This window comes from Girardinichthys multiradiatus, chromosome 13 (genome assembly GCF_021462225.1).
Source record: "Girardinichthys multiradiatus isolate DD_20200921_A chromosome 13, DD_fGirMul_XY1, whole genome shotgun sequence".
Classification (NCBI taxonomy): Eukaryota; Metazoa; Chordata; class Actinopteri; order Cyprinodontiformes; family Goodeidae; genus Girardinichthys; species Girardinichthys multiradiatus.
The window spans coordinates 40,888,203-40,906,969 of NC_061806.1; the positions used below are offsets into that span (position 1 = coordinate 40,888,203).

The window sequence follows — 18,767 nt, forward strand, 5'->3', positions numbered from 1 at the left end:
TTTCCCTCTGGTGCCTTCACATGCCAGCCACTTGAGCTCCCATCTACAAGCTGACAGGACAGAGATTATAAAAATAAACCATAATTTTGTGGCAAGATTAAAAGTGGGTTTATCAAATATAATCATTAATACTTTATCTGGATTCCTTACAGGAAGATCAATACACCCGTTTCTGGATTTAATCGATAATGCCCACTTCATTAATGAGGATTGTTTTATTTTATTTTGGGATTTTGAAATACTATTTCATTCATTAGAAAATGATGACATTTTTGAAACTTTTAGACATTTTGCTTTTGGAGATAAATTTCTTAATATAATCAAAATGCTTATGAAAGATATTAATAGTTGTGTGTCCCTCCCAGAAGAAACAAGCCCCAGTTTCACAGTAAAGATGGGTATTAGAAAAGGATGTAGTGTTTCAACTCTACCTTTACAGTCACTGTGCACCTTGCTATATTTATTTCAGAGTCTGCAAATTATGAATCATAACATCACAAGTCAGCTGGCAGATCATGCGACTTTATTGTTAAAAAATAAAGATCAAATTCATCTGGCTATCCAAACAGTGTTAGTTTTTTAAAGCTTCGTGTTTGAATCTAAATTTAGATAAATATGAGTTAATATTTCATGAATGAGGGGAAAATGAGGTCTTGTCAACCACTTCTTTCGATGTAACATTTCCCAGTGTGTTTTCATGTGAATGAAGTTTTTTTTTTATAAACCTTTTTTTTCTTTTTACAAATAATACATGCAAAAAGCTTCTCAGGTGTGGTGAGTTCTTATGTGAACTGTTAAATTAGATCTTTGTCTGAAACTTTTTTCACAGGTCACACATGAGAAAGGCTTCTCACCTGTGTGAGTTCTCATATGATAAGTTAAACTAGTTCTCGCACTGAAACTCTTTCCACAGGTTGTACATGAGAAAGGCTTCTCACCTGTGTGAGTTCTCATATGGTGGGTTAAAGTAGGTTTCTTAATGAAACTTCTTCCACAAACAATACATGAGAATGGTTTCTCACCCGTATGAGTTCTAATGTGATGGGTTAAACTACGTTTTTCATTAAAACTTTTTCCACAGGTTATACAAGAGAAAGGCTTCTCACCTGAGTGAGTTCTCATGTGAATCTTCAAATTGTATTTTTGACAGAAACCTTTACCACAAACAACACATGTAAAAGGCTTCTCAACTGAATGAGTTTTCATGTGAAGGTTTAACATTTTTTTTTGACAAAAGCGTTTTCCACAAAGGACACATGAGACAGGATTTTCCCCTGTGTGACCTTTCATGTGATAACTTAAACCACGTCTTTCACTGTACCTTTTTCCACAGGTTGTACATGAGTAAGGCTTCTCACCTGTATGAGTTCTCATGTGAATTATTAAATGAGATCTTTTTCTAAAGCTTTTTTCACATGCTATACATGAGAGTAGCTTATCACCTGTGTGACTTTTCATGTGACAACTTAAACCATCTTTGTTTCTGTAACTTTTTCCACAGGTTGAACATGTGAATGTCTTCTCACATGTGCGAGTTCTCAGGTGATAAGTTAAACCACTTTTTTCACTGTACCTTTTTCCACAGGTTATACATGAATAAGGCTTCTCACCTGTGTGACATCTCATGTGTCTAGTCAAGCGACTGTTTTGCGAAAAGATTTTATTACAAATTTTACAGGAATATGTATTTTGGCCTGGGTGAGTTCTCTTGTGTGTTTTTTGTGTTGAACTGTCACCAGCTCCTTTCCGCTGTTTGGTTTTCTGGCATCTCTTCCTTTGTTTCTGCTTTTCCTTTCTCTTTTTTCCTGGGTCTTCAGAATTGCTTCCTTCCTGATCCTGGTTCTCAACTTTAGGGGAGGTCTGAGAGATGAGTTGGTTCCTGTTTGGTTCTGATTCACTGTGGATAGAAGGAATCGCCAAAATGTCATCAGTCTCCTGCTTCGGCACAAGCTGCTCTTCGTCCTTACTGATGCAAAGTTGCTCCTCTTCCTCTTTGAACTGTTGATGTCCTAGTTCCTCTTGCTCCTGTTTTATCTGCAGAGGTTCTGGTTCCTCTTGATCTGAAGTAGAGTTCCTATACTGGTTGATGGTTTTAGTGGGAACCCCCTCCTCTTTACAGACACAATATTGCGAGGGATCTGGACAAAAAGATAAAAGAAAAGCTTATAAATGTGATTAAAAGAACATACCTTTCACTTTAATGCCTTGATGCACCTAAAATCACACGTGGCGTTCCCCAAGGGTCCATCTTAGGGCCCCTCCTATTCAATATCTACATGCTCCCCCTAACTCAGATTCTAATAAACAACAACATAAGTTATCATAACTATGCAGACGACACACAGCTATACGTGACGATGTAACCAGGTGACCATGAACCCATCCAAGCACTTGCTAAATGCTTAGAAGAAATCAATGCATGGATGCACCAAAATGTTCTTTAACACAATCAAAACAAAACTGAAGTAATTATTGGACCAAAGGAAGAGCGTTTAAAAGTTGGCACACAGCTTCAGTTAATACAGCTAGAAACCACCAGTCAGTCTAGAAACCTGGGTGTAGTGATGGACTCAGACCTGAACCTTCAGAGGAACATAAACACAGTAACAAGGTCGGCCTTCTATCACCTAAAGAAAATCTCCAGGATTAAAGGACTAATGTCTCAGCAGGACCTTGAAAAACTAATTCATGCGTTCAACTTTAGTAGAATTGATTACTGCAACGGTGTCTTCACAGGTCTGCCTAAAAGGTGGATCAGACAGCTGCAGTTGATCCAGAACGCTGCTGCCCGCGTCCTCACTAGAACTAAGTAAGTGGAGCACATCAGCCCGGTTCTAAAGTCCCTACACTGGTTCCCTGTAGCTCAGAGAATAGACTTTAAAATACTTCTGTTAGTCTATAAACCAATATTAAAAATGTACTGTATTTGTTTAGAGTGGCCTTTGACTGGGCCATCTAAACATTATTAGTTAAGTTTTCTGTCCAACTCTCCTTTAATTTTCTTACCAATAATTTTATCATAAATTTTTATTATCATCTAATCATTTAAATTATTAATTTTTCATCAGTCAGTCATTTTCTACTGCTTCTTCCACAATGGGTCTCGGGGAAGCTGGTGGCTATCTTCAGCAGTCTGTGGGAAGGAGGCGGACCTTCTTGCCGCAAGGCCACAGTGCTACCAACCGCGCCACCATGTAGCCCTCAGTTTACTCACTTACAGTTAATCTCTAAGTGTTACGCATGTATCAGGGTGTTTGGTTGTTGGAGAACATGCTGGAATGAATCTCAGGAACTTCTATTACTGTATGTCTCTTTTTCTTTTTGTCATGTACAGCACTTTGAATTGTCTTGCTACTGAAATGGGCCATATAAATAAACGCTCCTTGGCTAAACAGGCTTTACTTGGTTCTATTTTCAAATTACAAACTTAGAAGTATAAAAATTTACTTCACGAATATGTTTCTGCTGACCAGAACGGAAATAGATGTGTCAACATTTTATATTACAATGTGCCATAAATGTTACCCAAAACTTCTGTTTTAAATACATTTGATGTAAACGTTCAATAGACTGAATTTATATAGTGCATTTCTAGTCATACAGAATGTCAAAAAAGTGCGTACATCCCTCAAATGTTTCAAAATATTTAATAATATCCTATCATGGAAGAACACTGAAGAATTGACAATTTGATACAATGTAAAGTAGTCAGTGTACAGCTTGTAGAAACTTGCTGTCCCCTCAAAATAGCTCAACACACAGCAATTAATGTCTAAACATCTGGCAAGTGAAAAAAGCCCTACATGAAAATGTCCAAAGTGTGCCCAATTAGCCATTGTCCCTCCTCTGGGCCAACTGACCTGTTAGTGTTACAAGGTCAGGTGCAAATAGGGAGCCGGTGTGTTAAATGTGGTTACTGCTCTCACACACTCTCATACTGGTTACTGGAAGTTCAACATGGGACCTCATGGCAAAGAACTCTGAGGATCTGAACAAAAGAATGGGGAGACCAGCACAAAACAGCCAGAAAAATAATCATATCTGCCAAGAGAAGCGTGAGATGAAATATAGAAGCAAACCAAGTCGTCTCAGATCTGCAAGAAAGAAAGAATCTGGTTTGCAGAATCCATGACCCAGGGGGACCGGGAGTCCAGGCAGGCATTGAGGCCAAGGATCAAGTAAGCGAGGAAGTAGGGGAAGGCTGTAGGCTTCAGGGGACCCTCTGCCTTCATTGAGGGGAAATGCATCACTCTGTAGGTTGACGTTAAGCAATATTTCAACAATGGACTGTAGATCTACAGTAGAAAAGCTGAGCATGGGGCTTCTGTCTTAAGGGCCATTTTTCTCTACCTCTGGCAAGTGCTTTTTATTCCCTTTAGTTTGTTTATAATGTGCTCAGTGTTGCATTAAAAACCAATTCATTTTTTCTTCTTTCAATACAAGAGCGCTCAAAGACTATCAAGCATAAAGCACTTTTTTATATTGCAAAAGTCAAAAGGCTAACTGTATTTTACTTCAAGAGACACTCTGTATTCATCAGGGCCCCAGTTCAGGAAGCGGGGTTAACAAGCTTCAAGTAGAAAACACACACCCTGAATAGACCTACTCCACTCTATCATATTTAGGGTTTTTGGTGTCAGAACAAGAGGTAACACTTGGGTTACTCAACTCTAAATCAAATTCCCCCCCCGAGTTAAGCACAAGCACGACTACAAAAGAAGCCCTTATCCATGGAAGGCAAATAACATGATTCGCCATGGCAACAGCAGGAAATAAGAAGCCTCGAAGTGCGTATTTCTCGCCGATTAAATTAGAAATATTAATGACTGCATATGGAAAATATCAGCCAGTATTTAAGAAGAAAAACAATACTGTTGCTGCTGCAAAATAGCGAGAATCAGCGTTCTTTATTGACCCAGGTTCTCAACTTCAGGGGAGGTCTGAGAAATGAGTTTGTTCCTGGTTCTAATTCATTGTGGATAGAAAGAATCACCAAAATGTCATCAGTCTCCTGTTTCAGAACAACCTGCTCTTCATCCTTACTGATGCAGAGTTGCTCCTCTTCCTCTTTGAACTGTTGATGTTCTAGTTCCTCTTGCTCCTGTTTTATCTGCAGAGGTTCTGGTTCCTCTTGATCTAAAGTGGAGTTCCCCTCCTGGTTGCTGATGTCAGTGGAAACCCCCTCCTCTTTACAGACACAATATTGCGAGAGATCTGGACAAAGAGACAAAACAAAAGCTTATAAATTCGAGTAAAATAACAACCCCTTAACTTTACTCCCTTGATGCAGCTGCACAGACTTTACTTGGTCATATTTTCAAGTTGCAAAAACGTATAAAAAATATCATGACCAATATGGTCTCCCTGACCGCAAGGAAAATAAATGTGCCAACATATATTAGACTGTGCCAAACATTTCTGTTTGAAATACATTTGATGTGAATGCTCAATGGACTGAATTACGTAGCGCTTTTTTAAGCCATACAGAAACTCACATAAATGAGTACATCTCTCACATTTTTGTAAATATTTTATTATATCTTTTCATGGAACAATACTGAAGATATGACACGTTGATAGAATGTAAAGTAATCAGTGCACAGCTTGTATAACAATATAGATTTGCTGAAATTGTGCCCATTTAGCCATTTACCCTGACCCTGACTAATGTGACTTATTAGTGTTGCAAGGTCAGGTGTGAATGGGGAGCAGGTGTGTTAAATGTGGCATTGCTGCTCTCATACTGGTCACTGGAAGTTCAACATGGCACCGCATGGCAAAGAACTCTCTGAGGATCTGAACAAAAGACTTGTTGCTCTACATAAAGATGGCCTAGGCTCTGAGAAGAAGCCTAGGCTGCAGCACAGTGGCCAAGACCATACCGTGGTTTAACAGGACTGGTTCTGCCCTCTCTCTCTAAAAGTCTTTATTCCAGTTACTTTAAATTGTTGGAATTGATATTCTTCATTTGTTTCTGCCACTGCTTTTAGTTCCTGCATTTCATATCATGATTTCAGTTGTTGATAAGCTATAGACATAACACCCGTATGCGTTTGTAGCAATATCTAGTGATTTTAACCACACCACACTCTCTGCTACACTTCCAATGTCACTCCTCCATCGTAATAATGTAATGAACCAGAAGCAACAGAGCATCTGTTTTATTATTTAGAGTCTATTGTGAGCCTCCAAAATATTTTATATGGTTATATGTCTGAAAACAAAAATATAATTTTTATTTTTTTAAGATACTTTTTCAGCAATAGTGGCCTTTATTTTTAGACAGTAGGCAGACAGGAAATTCAATTCAATTCAATTCAAAAATACTTTATTAATCCCAAAGGGAAATTAAATTAAAGAGGGGGAGACATTCAGCAAATGTCACCGGGTCCGGGACTCGAACCCGAGATGGGCGCTTCGAGGACTGTAGCCTCCGTATATGGTGGCGGGCTTAACCCCTACACCATCAGCGCCGCGCCCCACAAAAATGTTGATTTTTTTGTTGACAATTTCATTTTTAATTATTGTGTTCCGAAATGTAGGCATGCCAGAACTTAACCACTGTGGGCCATTTTTCAAACAACTTCATAAATTAAGATGCTTACTTGTTCCAATAAAAGTTCTTTGATTAAAAAAAACTATGTTTGATAAGGAAAACAAAGTTTGGTGAAACATCCAAGTTTAGCTAGCAGGGAACTAGAAAATGACACTTGACAGTATGAGCTGCCACCAGAGGGTGGCAGATCTGCAGTAAAGCCTCTAAGGAGGTTGGCCTGACCCCAGTAACACAACTGTGTTCCCAGTGACTCCTGTCACTTCAGAATGACAGAACACCTCCAGATGTCTCTCAGCAATGATGTGGAAGCCCGTCAATGTTACACATTTTCCATATATCTTTTACTAAGTTGCCGATCATGTTTGATATCATGTTTTTTAGTGCTTTCAATTCTGATCTTTTAGCACTTGAAATATGTTTTAAAGATGACTATCCGCAACTGTCATACCTATTGCAGGATCTGAAAAACTGAAGACAGATTGTTGGCCAAGGCACCAATCCTGATTGTGGAGCGTACAGAAGTTTATGACATGTTGATGTACGGCCAGTGATTACTTAAAGAGAGTTCCATATGAATCTACCAGGTAGTTCTTGATATATTTTGTAACAGATACAATTTTGACTTTTACAGTTAATGTATTCATTCATCTTCTATACCGCTTATTCTGTAGTGGGTCACAGGGAAGCTGGTGCCTATCTCCAACAGTCTACAGGCAAGAGGCAGGGTCCACCCTGGACAGGTCGCCAATCCTTTGCAGGGCATCACACAGATATACAGGACAAACAACCATGCGCACAAACCCATTCACACCAAATTTAGAGAAACCAATTGACCTAACAGGGAGAACATGCAAACTCCGTGCAGAAAGAGTCGAACCCAGAACCTTCTTGCTACAAGGCAACAGTGCTACCAACTGCGCCACCATGCAGCCCAACACACTCACAGTTAATTTACATACAGTTAATCTCTACGTGTTACGCATGTAGCAGGGTGTTTGGCTGTTGGAGAACATGCTGGAATGAATCTCAGTAACTTCCACACCAAACCATGAATCAAGATACACTGCTTAAAAAAATAAAGGGAACCCTCAAATAACACATCCTAGATCTGAATGAATGAAATATTATCATTGAATACTTTGTTCTGTACAAAGTTGAATGTGCTGACAACAAAATTAGACAAAAATCATGAATGGAAATCAAATTTATTAACCAATGGAGGCCTGGATTTGGAGTCACACACAAAATTAAAGTGTAAAAACACACTAGAGGCTGATCCAACTTTGATGTAATGTCCTTAAAACAAGTCAAAATGAGGCTATGTATTGTGTGTGACCTCCACGTACCTCTATGACCTCCCTACAACGCCTGGAGATGCTCCTGATGAGATGGTGGATGGTCTCCTGAGGGATCTCCTCCCAGACCTGGACTAAAGCATCCACCAACTCCTGGACAGTCTGTGGTGCAACGTGACGTTGGTGGATGGAGACATGATGTCCCAGATGTGCTCAATTGGATTCAGGTCTGGGGAACGGGCGGGCCAGTCCATAGCTTCAATGTCTTCATCTTGCAGGAACTGCTGACACACTCCAGCCACATGAGGTCTAGCATTGTCCTGCATTAGGAGGAACCCAGGGCCAACCACACCAGCATATAGCCCTCCAAAGAAATGCCACCCCACACCATTACTGACCCACTGCCAAACCAGTCATGATGAAGGATGTTGCAGGCAGCAGATCTCTCTCCACGGTGTCTCCAGACTCTGTCACGTCTGTCACATGTGCTCAGTGTGAACCTGCTTTCATCTGTGAAGACCACAGGGCACCAGTGGTGAATTTGCCAATCCTGGTGTTCTCTGGCAAATACCAAGCGTCCTGCACGGTGTTGGGCTGTGAGCACAACCCCCATTTGTGGACGTCAGGCCCTCATACCATCCTCATGGAGTCGGTTTCTAACCGTTTGTGCAGACACATGCACATTTGTGGCCTGCTGGAGGTCATTTTGCAGGGCTCTGACAGTGCTCCTCCTGTTCCTCCTTGCACAAAGACGGAGGTAGCGGTCCTGCTGCTGGGTTGTTGCCCTCCTACGGCCTCCTCCATGTCTCCTGGTGTACTGGCCTGTCTCCTGGTAGAGCCTCCAGGTTCTGGACACTATGCTGACAGACACAGCAAACCTTCTTGCCACAGCTGGCATTGATGTGCCATCCTGGATGAGCTGCACTACCTGAACCACTTGTGTGGGTTGTAGAGTCCGTCTCATGCTACCACGAGTGTGAAAGCACCACCAACATTCAAAAATGACCAAAACATCAGCCAGAAAGCATCGGTACTGAGAAGTGGTCTGTGGTCCCCACCTGCAGAACTACTCCTTTATTGAGTGTCTTGATAATCACCAAAGATTTCCCCCTGTTGTCTTTTCCATTTGAACAACAAGATGTGAAATTGATTGTCAATCATTGTTGCTTCCTAAGTGGACAGTTTGATTTCACAGAAGTTTGATTTACTTGGAGTTATATTGTGTTGTTTAATTGTTCCCTTTATTTTTTTTTAGCAGTGTATTTAAAATGTCTTGTGTTGATTCTATTAAGCTTACTTACCTATGGTCAAGTAGATGTGGTAGCCACCTTGAATGTGGTGCACTCCCAATGTTAATCAGTTACATATTCGCTTCAAATTATTTTCTCAGCATAGTTAATCCTTTCCTTCGCAACCTGGATATGCAGCAGTGTGTTCGCCTCCACAGTCACAACACCAAACCTTGGCACATGTTCCACATTCTCATATTCATGATTACCAGCACACCATCCACAGCATTATTGACTTTTGCATATTGCTGCTGTATCTGAATTTCTGACATTTAAGCACCTCATGGGTGGGAGGAATGTATGGTTTAACGTCATAGCTTATGAACCCAATTAATACTTTACTTGATAATTGTTCTTCTTCAAACTTTGTCAATACTGAAAGACTATCACATCTTCCTCTGTTTCTTGTGGTTTTCAAGCATCTCACTTCTTTCATTTTTGCTCCATTAAATTTTCTTGAATTTCTTTAAAAGTTACCTTTAAACGCACTCCACTTATGACTCCTCTGCACTGTACCTTTTTACCATCCATCTCGTTTATCCTGATAGCTTTGCCTTGTTGAAAACCATCTCTGCAGTGTACCCAAATCCCACCATTTCATAAAACTGTAGCACTTCGGATTTCACCAGTCAGTTTGATTATTGTTTCAGTTTAGTGAAACTCACCCAAGGAATCTCTCTCTTGGATCAGTTTGATGATAACTTTATATTCTTCATTTTGTATCGAGGGTGCATTGTTTTGTTCACAGGTTACCTGTTCTAGATTTGAAAGATCTTCCATTGATCTCTCAGTTTCCGCTTTCTTCTATTTTTTGACGCTATCACACACCAATATTCTTCGTTTCCACTACAATCCTCTTCCAGCTCGCCAAAAACACTTCCTGAATCATTATTACTCTCTAAAACTCCCGGTCCTTTCTCAGTCCAGCCGCTGAACAACCGACTTTCCAGTTAGTCGATTCATTTCCATCGCCGCCATTATTCCTCACACATGAAGCACCGGGTTAACGGTGCCCTAACATGTGACTAATGTGAGTTACCGGTAGGTCACAGGTGACATGTGACTAATGTGAGTTACCGGTAGGCCGCAGGTGACATGTGACTAATGTGAATTACCGGTAGGTCGCAGGTGACATGTGACTAATGTGAGTTACCGGTAGGCCACAGGTGACATGTGACTAATGTGAGTTACCGGTAGGCCGCAGGTGACATGTGACTAATGTGAGTTACCGGTAGGCCGCAGGTGACATGTGACTAATGTGAGTTACCGGTAGGTCGCAGGTGACATGTGACTAATGTGAGTTACAGGTAGGTCGCAGGTGACATGTGACTAATGTGAGTTACCGGTAGGTCACAGGTGACATGTGACTAATGTGAGTTACCGGTAGGTCGCAGGTGACATGTGACTAATGTGAGTTACCGGTAGGCCGCAGGTGACATGTGACTAATGTGAGTTACCGGTAGGCCGCAGGTGACATGTGACTAATGTGAGTTACCGGTAGGTCGCAGGTGACATGTGACTAATGTGAGTTACAGGTAGGTCGCAGGTGACATGTGACTAATGTGAGTTACCGGTAGGCCGCAGGTGACATGTGACTAATGTGAGTTACCGGTAGGCCGCAGGTGACATGTGACTAATGTGAGTTACCGGTAGGCCGCAGGTGACATGTGACTAATGTGAGTTACCGGTAGGTCGCAGGTGACATGTGACTAATGTGAGTTACCGGTAGGCCGCAGGTGACATGTGACTAATGTGAGTTACCGGTAGGCCGCAGGTGACATGTGACTAATGTGAGTTACCGGTAGGTCGCAGGTGACATGTGACTAATGTGAGTTACAGGTAGGTCGCAGGTGACATGTGACTAATGTGAGTTACCGGTAGGTCACAGGTGACATGTGACTAATGTGAGTTACCGGTAGGTCACAGGTGACATGTGACTAATGTGAGTTACCGGTAGGCCGCAGGTGACATGTGACTAATGTGAATTACCGGTAGGTCGCAGGTGACATGTGACTAATGTGAGTTACCGGTAGGCCGCAGGTGACATGTGACTAATGTGAGTTACCGGTAGGCCGCAGGTGACATGTGACTAATGTGAGTTACCGGTAGGCCGCAGGTGACATGTGACTAATGTGAGTTACCGGTAGGTCGCAGGTGACATGTGACTAATGTGAGTTACAGGTAGGTCGCAGGTGACATGTGACTAATGTGAGTTACCGGTAGGTCACAGGTGACATGTGACTAATGTGAGTTACCGGTAGGTCGCAGGTGACATGTGACTAATGTGAGTTACCGGTAGGCCGCAGGTGACATGTGACTAATGTGAGTTACCGGTAGGCCGCAGGTGACATGTGACTAATGTGAGTTACCGGTAGGTCGCAGGTGACATGTGACTAATGTGAGTTACAGGTAGGTCGCAGGTGACATGTGACTAATGTGAGTTACCGGTAGGTCACAGGTGACATGTGACTAATGTGAGTTACCGGTAGGTCGCAGGTGACATGTGACTAATGTGAGTTACCGGTAGGCCGCAGGTGACATGTGACTAATGTGAGTTACCGGTAGGCCGCAGGTGACATGTGACTAATGTGAGTTACCGGTAGGCCGCAGGTGACATGTGACTAATGTGAGTTACCGGTAGGTCGCAGGTGACATGTGACTAATGTGAGTTACAGGTAGGTCGCAGGTGACATGTGACTAATGTGAGTTACCGGTAGGTCACAGGTGACATGTGACTAATGTGAGTTACCGGTAGGTCGTAGGTGACATGTGACTAATGTGAGTTACCGGTAGGTCGCAGGTGACATGTGACTAATGTGAGTTACCGGTAGGCCGCAGGTGACATGTGACTAATGTGAGTTACCGGTAGGTCGCAGGTGACATGTGACTAATGTGAGTTACCGGTAGGTCGCGGGTGACATGTGACTAATGTGAGTTACCGGTAGGTCGCGGCTGACATGTGACTAATGTGAGTTACCGGTAGGCCGCAGGTGACATGTGACTAATGTGAGTTACCGGTAGGCCGCAGGTGACATGTGACTAATGTGAGTTACCGGTAGGTCGCAGGTGACATGTGACTAATGTGAGTTACCGGTAGGTCACAGGTGACATGTGACTAATGTGAGTTACAGGTAGGTCGCAGGTGACATGTGACTAATGTGAGTTACCGGTAGGTCGCAGGTGACATGTGACTAATGTGAGTTACCGGTAGGTCGCAGGTGACATGTGACTAATGTGAGTTACCGGTAGGTCCCAGGTGACATGTGACTAATGTGAGTTACCGGTAGGCCGCAGGTGACATGTGACTAATGTGAATTACCGGTAGGTCGCAGGTGACATGTGACTAATGTGAGTTACCGGTAGGCCGCAGGTGACATGTGACTAATGTGAGTTACCGGTAGGCCGCAGGTGACATGTGACTAATGTGAGTTACCGGTAGGCCGCAGGTGACATGTGACTAATGTGAGTTACCGGTAGGCCGCAGGTGACATGTGACTAATGTGAGTTACCGGTAGGTCGCAGGTGACATGTGACTAATGTGAGTTACCGGTAGGTCACAGGTGACATGTGACTAATGTGAGTTACAGGTAGGTCGCAGGTGACATGTGACTAATGTGAGTTACCGGTAGGTCGCAGGTGACATGTGACTAATGTGAGTTACCGGTAGGCCGCAGGTGACATGTGACTAATGTGAATTACCGGTAGGTCGCAGGTGACATGTGACTAATGTGAGTTACCGGTAGGCCGCAGGTGACATGTGACTAATGTGAGTTACCGGTAGGCCGCAGGTGACATGTGACTAATGTGAGTTACCGGTAGGCCGCAGGTGACATGTGACTAATGTGAGTTACCGGTAGGTCGCAGGTGACATGTGACTAATGTGAGTTACCGGTAGGTCGCAGGTGACATGTGACTAATGTGAGTTACAGGTAGGTCGCAGGTGACATGTGACTAATGTGAGTTACCGGTAGGTCGCAGGTGACATGTGACTAATGTGAGTTACCGGTAGGCCGCAGGTGACATGTGACTAATGTGAGTTACCGGTAGGTCGCAGGTGACATGTGACTAATGTGAGTTACCGGTAGGTCGCAGGTGACATGTGACTAATGTGAGTTACCGGTAGGCCGCAGGTGACATGTGACTAATGTGAGTTACCGGTAGGTCGCAGGTGACATGTGACTAATGTGAGTTACCGGTAGGTCGCAGGTGACATGTGACTAATGTGAGTTACCGGTAGGCCGCAGGTGACATGTGACTAATGTGAGTTACCGGTAGGTCGCGGGTGACATGTGACTAATGTAAGTTACCGGTAGGTCGCGGGTGACATGTGACTAATGTGAGTTACCGGTAGGTCGCAGGTGACATGTGACTAATGTGAGTTACCGGTAGGTCGCAGGTGACATGTGACTAATGTGAGTTACCGGTAGGTCGCAGGTGACATGTGACTAATGTGAGTTACCGGTAGGTCACAGGTGACATGTGACTAATGTGAGTTACCGGTAGGTTACAGGTGACTAATGTGAGTTACCGGTAGGTCACAGGTGACTAATGTGAGTTACCGGTAGGTCACATGTGACTAATGTGAGTTACCGGTAGGTCACAGGTGACATGTGACTAATGTGAATTACCGGTAGGTCACAGGTGACATGTGACTAATGTGAATTACCGGTAGGTCACAGGTGACATGTGACTAATGTGAATTACCGGTAGGTCACAGGTGACATGTGACTAATGTGAGTTACCGGTAGGTCACAGGTGACTAATGTGAGTTACCGGTAGGTCACAGGTGACTAATGTGAGTTACCGGTAGGTCACAGGTGACATGTGACTAATGTGAGTTACCGGTAGGCCACAGGTGACATGTGACTAATGTGAGTTACAGGTAGGTCACAGGTGACATGTGACTAATGTGAATTACCGGTAGGTCACAGGTGACATGTGACTAATGTGAGTTACCGGTAGGCCACAGGTGACATGTGACTAATGTGAGTTACCGGTAGGTCACAGGTGACATGTGACTAATGTGAGTTACCGGTAGGCCGCAGGTGACATGTGACTAATGTGAGTTACCGGTAGGTCGCAGGTGACATGTGACTAATGTGAGTTACCGGTAGGCCGCAGGTGGCATGTGACTAATGTGAGTTACCGGTAGGTCGCAGGTGACATGTGACTAATGTGAGTTACCGGTAGGTCGCAGGTGACATGTGACTAATGTGAGTTACCGGTAGGCCGCAGGTGACATGTGACTAATGTGAGTTACCGGTAGGTCGCAGGTGACATGTGACTAATGTGAGTTACCGGTAGGTCGCAGGTGACATGTGACTAATGTGAGTTACCGGTAGGTCGCAGGTGACATGTGACTAATGTGAGTTACCGGTAGGTCGCAGGTGACATGTGACTAATGTGAGTTACAGGTAGGTCGCAGGTGACATGTGACTAATGTGAGTTACCGGTAGGTCACAGGTGACATGTGACTAATGTGAGTTACCGGTAGGTCGCAGGTGACATGTGACTAATGTGAGTTACCGGTAGGTCGCAGGTGACATGTGACTAATGTGAGTTACAGGTAGGTCGCAGGTGACATGTGACTAATGTGAGTTACCGGTAGGTCACAGGTGACATGTGACTAATGTGAGTTACCGGTAGGTCACAGGTGACATGTGACTAATGTGAGTTACCGGTAGGTCACAGGTGACATGTGACTAATGTGAGTTACCGGTAGGCCACAGGTGACATGTGACTAATGTGAGTTACCGGTAGGTCACAGGTGACATGTGACTAATGTGAGTTACCGGTAGGCCACAGGTGACATGTGACTAATGTGAGTTACCGGTAGGCCACAGGTGACATGTGACTAATGTGAGTTACTGGTAGGTCACAGGTGACATGTGACTAATGTGAGTTACAGGTAGGTCACAGGTGACATGTGACTAATGTGAGTTACAGGTAGGTCACAGGTGACATGTGACTAATGTGAGTTACCGGTAGGCCACAGGTGACATGTGACTAATGTGAGTTACCGGTAGGTCACAGGTGACATGTGACTAATGTGAGTTACCGGTAGGTCACAGGTGACATGTGACTAATGTGAGTTACTGGTAGGTCGCAGGTGACATGTGACTAATGTGAGTTACCGGTAGGTCACAGGTGACATGTGACTAATGTGAGTTACCGGTAGGTCACAGGTGACATGTGACTAATGTGAGTTACAGGTAGGTCACAGGTGACATGTGACTAATGTGAGTTACCGGTAGGTCACAGGTGACATGTGACTAAGGTGAGTTACCGGTAGGTCACAGGTGACTTGATCGTTGCTATTAATTCTCGACCTGCGCACGCGCAAAAATGATCATCCAGTGTTTGAAGCACCGCCTCGGGCGGACAGTTGAGATCAAATTAATCTGTAATTACAACCCCTTTGCCGATCGTTAGCATTGGCCTCAACAAAAACATTGGCAGCCGAAGTTTCAGCATCTTTTTACAGCTGGTCTGGCACCCTCGTGCTACCCGCCACCGGAAGTGTCACTTCTAGTGGCCACAGTGGCGACTGACCTCTCATCGGTAAAGTGTTAGCATCGCTGCTGTTTCATACCTAAGGGGATCCGGCTGAAATCCGGAAGTCTGCGCTGACCATCCATCTCTTCCTCGGACTTGACGATGATTACTTTGAACTCAGTGAATGTTTCTTCAGCAGGAGTTAACTGCTCGTTGATCTTCTCTCTCTGGGGTTCAACTGAAGACATTTTTACTGGAAAGATTCCTCCTCTTCCTTTTTCTTCAGGGTTGCCAGTTATGACAGTTTCCAGACCAAACACGACATAAAACCCGCACACCTCAATAAAAAACATCCCAAAACTCAACCCTCCTGGAACCAAGAATGCAGCGCCGTGTTCTTTTAAATTATGACTTGCAGAGAGCTTTCGAGTCATCCCATGGGACAAGGGCTATCCACGATTTTAGCTCCAGATCAGCCTCCCACTCCTTTGTGTATATTTCTTTGTATTATCCCCCTTCAGCATGATGCTGTCTCTCAACATCATGTCAACGCTTAAAAGTAAAGGGCTTTAAGCCAGTACACCTCAGTGTGGCTTCGTTGAACTTTTTTACCCCCATTAGAGTCGTTTACAATCGACATTAACCAATGTATTTCTCAGTAACAGTTGATTAACCAACACTGATTGGTGTCAAGTTCGCCAAATTCTCTACATTTCAACATAGATGAACAATAAATATAAGTATTTTACTAAAATCTGTAAGTCTGTACTTTTCCGGCGCACAATGACAGCTGATTGAAGAAATACTTTCTAAAAACCCGCCAAATGTTGTGAAAAGCAGCCCAATTTTTAGCAACCATCCCAAAGCTATTTTCTTCAGCTCAACTTGTTCAAAAGAAACCCAATTGGGTGGAAACTTCCCCAATCTGGCAACACCAGCCGCCATCCGAATAAGAATCTTCTTCTTCTTCGGAATATTGGGGTTGGTGCATTACCGCCACCAACTTTTGAGGAGTGTGGGTCAGAATGAATATTGTTACCCAAGTATGTTTAAAAAAACAACTATATTCTTGTTAATAAGTCTGTCGTTGTTAGATATTATGTCTTATTGTCTATTGATGACATATTGATAAGTAATTTCATGAATTCTTTTGTAAAATGTCCACTAAGTCAAAGTTAGCTTTCACCTTTGCTGAGCTTTTCAGTCAGCTGTCTTTACTCCTCTTACTGCTAGCAGTGCACCACCACATGTTCCACTGGTTATTTTTGTCCACATTAGTCGCATCCACACAAATTGTTTTCCTAATATGAATGATGTATCATTTAATCCAGTATCTCCAAATCAAAGTCTTGAGATAGTTGCTTCCTCTCTCCGGTTCCTTTCTGTGTTGCTCATCTCTCCAACTTTCTTTTGAATTCTATAAAACCATCTTCCTTTCCTCTATTCCTCCCATTGTTGCTGACATGTTTCCTTCAGTCTCTCAAAGTAAAACTAATGCTATTATCTGTGCGGTCTGTCTCCATGTTTCAATGTGGCTCTACTAAAGAAACTGAAAACAACTTTTTGTTCTGTTTAAGATTTTCTAATCCACCCCCACCCCTTTGCAGAAAAGGTGTTTAGGTGGACTTTATTCCCAGCCTCAAATACCTCGGAGTGGACATTAACAGCTGCTACACCTGGAATAAAAACTGTAGATAAACCTACTTAATGCTCACATTATTTTTTATTATTTTGCACTTGTAAAAAATCTCATTCCTGCGTTTTGTCTCGATGTTTGTTGTAACTGTATTTTACAAATTCTCTTCTTGGTCATCTTCCTTCTTTTAATGTGTACTTGTTCTTCTATAATTGACTTTGTTGCTTTTAAGACTGTTGGGATTATGAATCTGAGAATATTATTTAATATTAATATTTTATCAAATAATATTTGGGTCTGTTAAGGGTTGTCTTGTGAATACCAGCCCAGTAAGGCGATGGTATTAGGACAGAATAGAAAGGTGTGAGACGAGCTCTAACATTATTGAACAGCATAAACTCTGCACACACATGGAATGAATTCACACAATTTCTTAAAATACAAGAATTTATTAACAAAAATAAGTCAACTCAAAGTCAAACATATTTCAATCAACAAACTCTTTACTTTGCTAAAACAATTCAACTAAACTACCAAGCAGAATTAAAGAATAATGAAGACTAATGGGCTATGTACAATATAAACAAGTTGATTAAAGATGATTGAAAATCATGACCAAAAGAGTGATGCAACATTACCATGCAATGTTTATGTTTGAGAACCAAGGATTATCTTGAAGAATCTAGAAATGAAGTTAAGTTAGTCTTGGAACTAACTTAGGAAATAATCAGCAACATTTAGACAACCATTCACAATGCAAGATCAGATAAAATATTATTTTAATAAAATAATATTTTAAAGAATGATCTGTTGAATAAAACCAACCTTCTGGATGAATTCTCAACAGTGTCTCATTAACTGCCTTTATTTATTGAAATAATATTTGAAGAAATATTATTAAGGGAATATTTTGGAAAGAGCCAAATCTTTCTGGAGAAATGGGCTTAATGGTGTTTACTTAGTTATCAAATTTAGTAAAATGATGTTAGGGACACATTATTTACTGTATTGAAAACTAAACCTTTTTGGGTAAATATTATTTAGTAGCAAACACGTGTTCTTAGCTGTTAGCAGTTAAGCTAACAAACGAGGCTGATAGCTTAGCACCAGAATCAAACACACACCTTTAAAAATACAGTCAATAAAAGGGTTAAAATGCATAAGCGCGGATGGCGCGTTATGATCAATCTTCTGTTTAAAATCACCCTTCAAGTAAAGTTTGTCTTAACTTTAAAAACATACAAAAAACACTGGGACAGTTTGCTTCTGCAGGCCTCAGAGAGAAAGAAAGCAATTCTTACACCTTAATTTCCCCGTTCATGAATGAAAATACCGGATACACAGACTGTATTTCATTCGTACTTAACTTTGCATATGATCGATGATCATATGGCTTCCTTGGATCCAGTTGAAGTTTATGTCTGTTCGCCAGCAAAGAGACATTAGCGCGCTTGTCTCCCCTGACCAGTCTCTTTTGAAGGCCATGTGGAAGAGGT

General features: G+C 42.4%; 1 protein-coding gene across 3 annotated transcripts in view; it reads right to left on the minus strand.

Annotated features, from left to right (window-relative positions):
• Positions 1 to 16,612, minus strand: part of LOC124879068 (oocyte zinc finger protein XlCOF22-like) — a 53,444-nt gene extending 36,832 nt beyond the window's left edge. The window contains exons 1-3 of one of the 3 annotated variants that reach the window (XM_047383365.1): positions 15,733 to 16,608; positions 5,044 to 5,214; positions 1,968 to 2,138 (exon numbers count right to left, since the gene is read on the minus strand). In XM_047383365.1, coding sequence (XP_047239321.1) covers positions 1,968 to 2,138; positions 5,044 to 5,214; positions 15,733 to 16,069 — 679 coding nt within the window. In that variant the 5' untranslated portion in view covers positions 16,070 to 16,608. Of the gene's footprint in view, positions 1 to 1,967; positions 2,139 to 5,026; positions 5,215 to 15,732 lie in introns of those variants that run through there. The other 2 variants (XM_047383368.1, XM_047383366.1) reach the window with 2 other exon arrangements.
• Between the last annotated feature and the right edge of the window lie 2,155 nt (positions 16,613 to 18,767).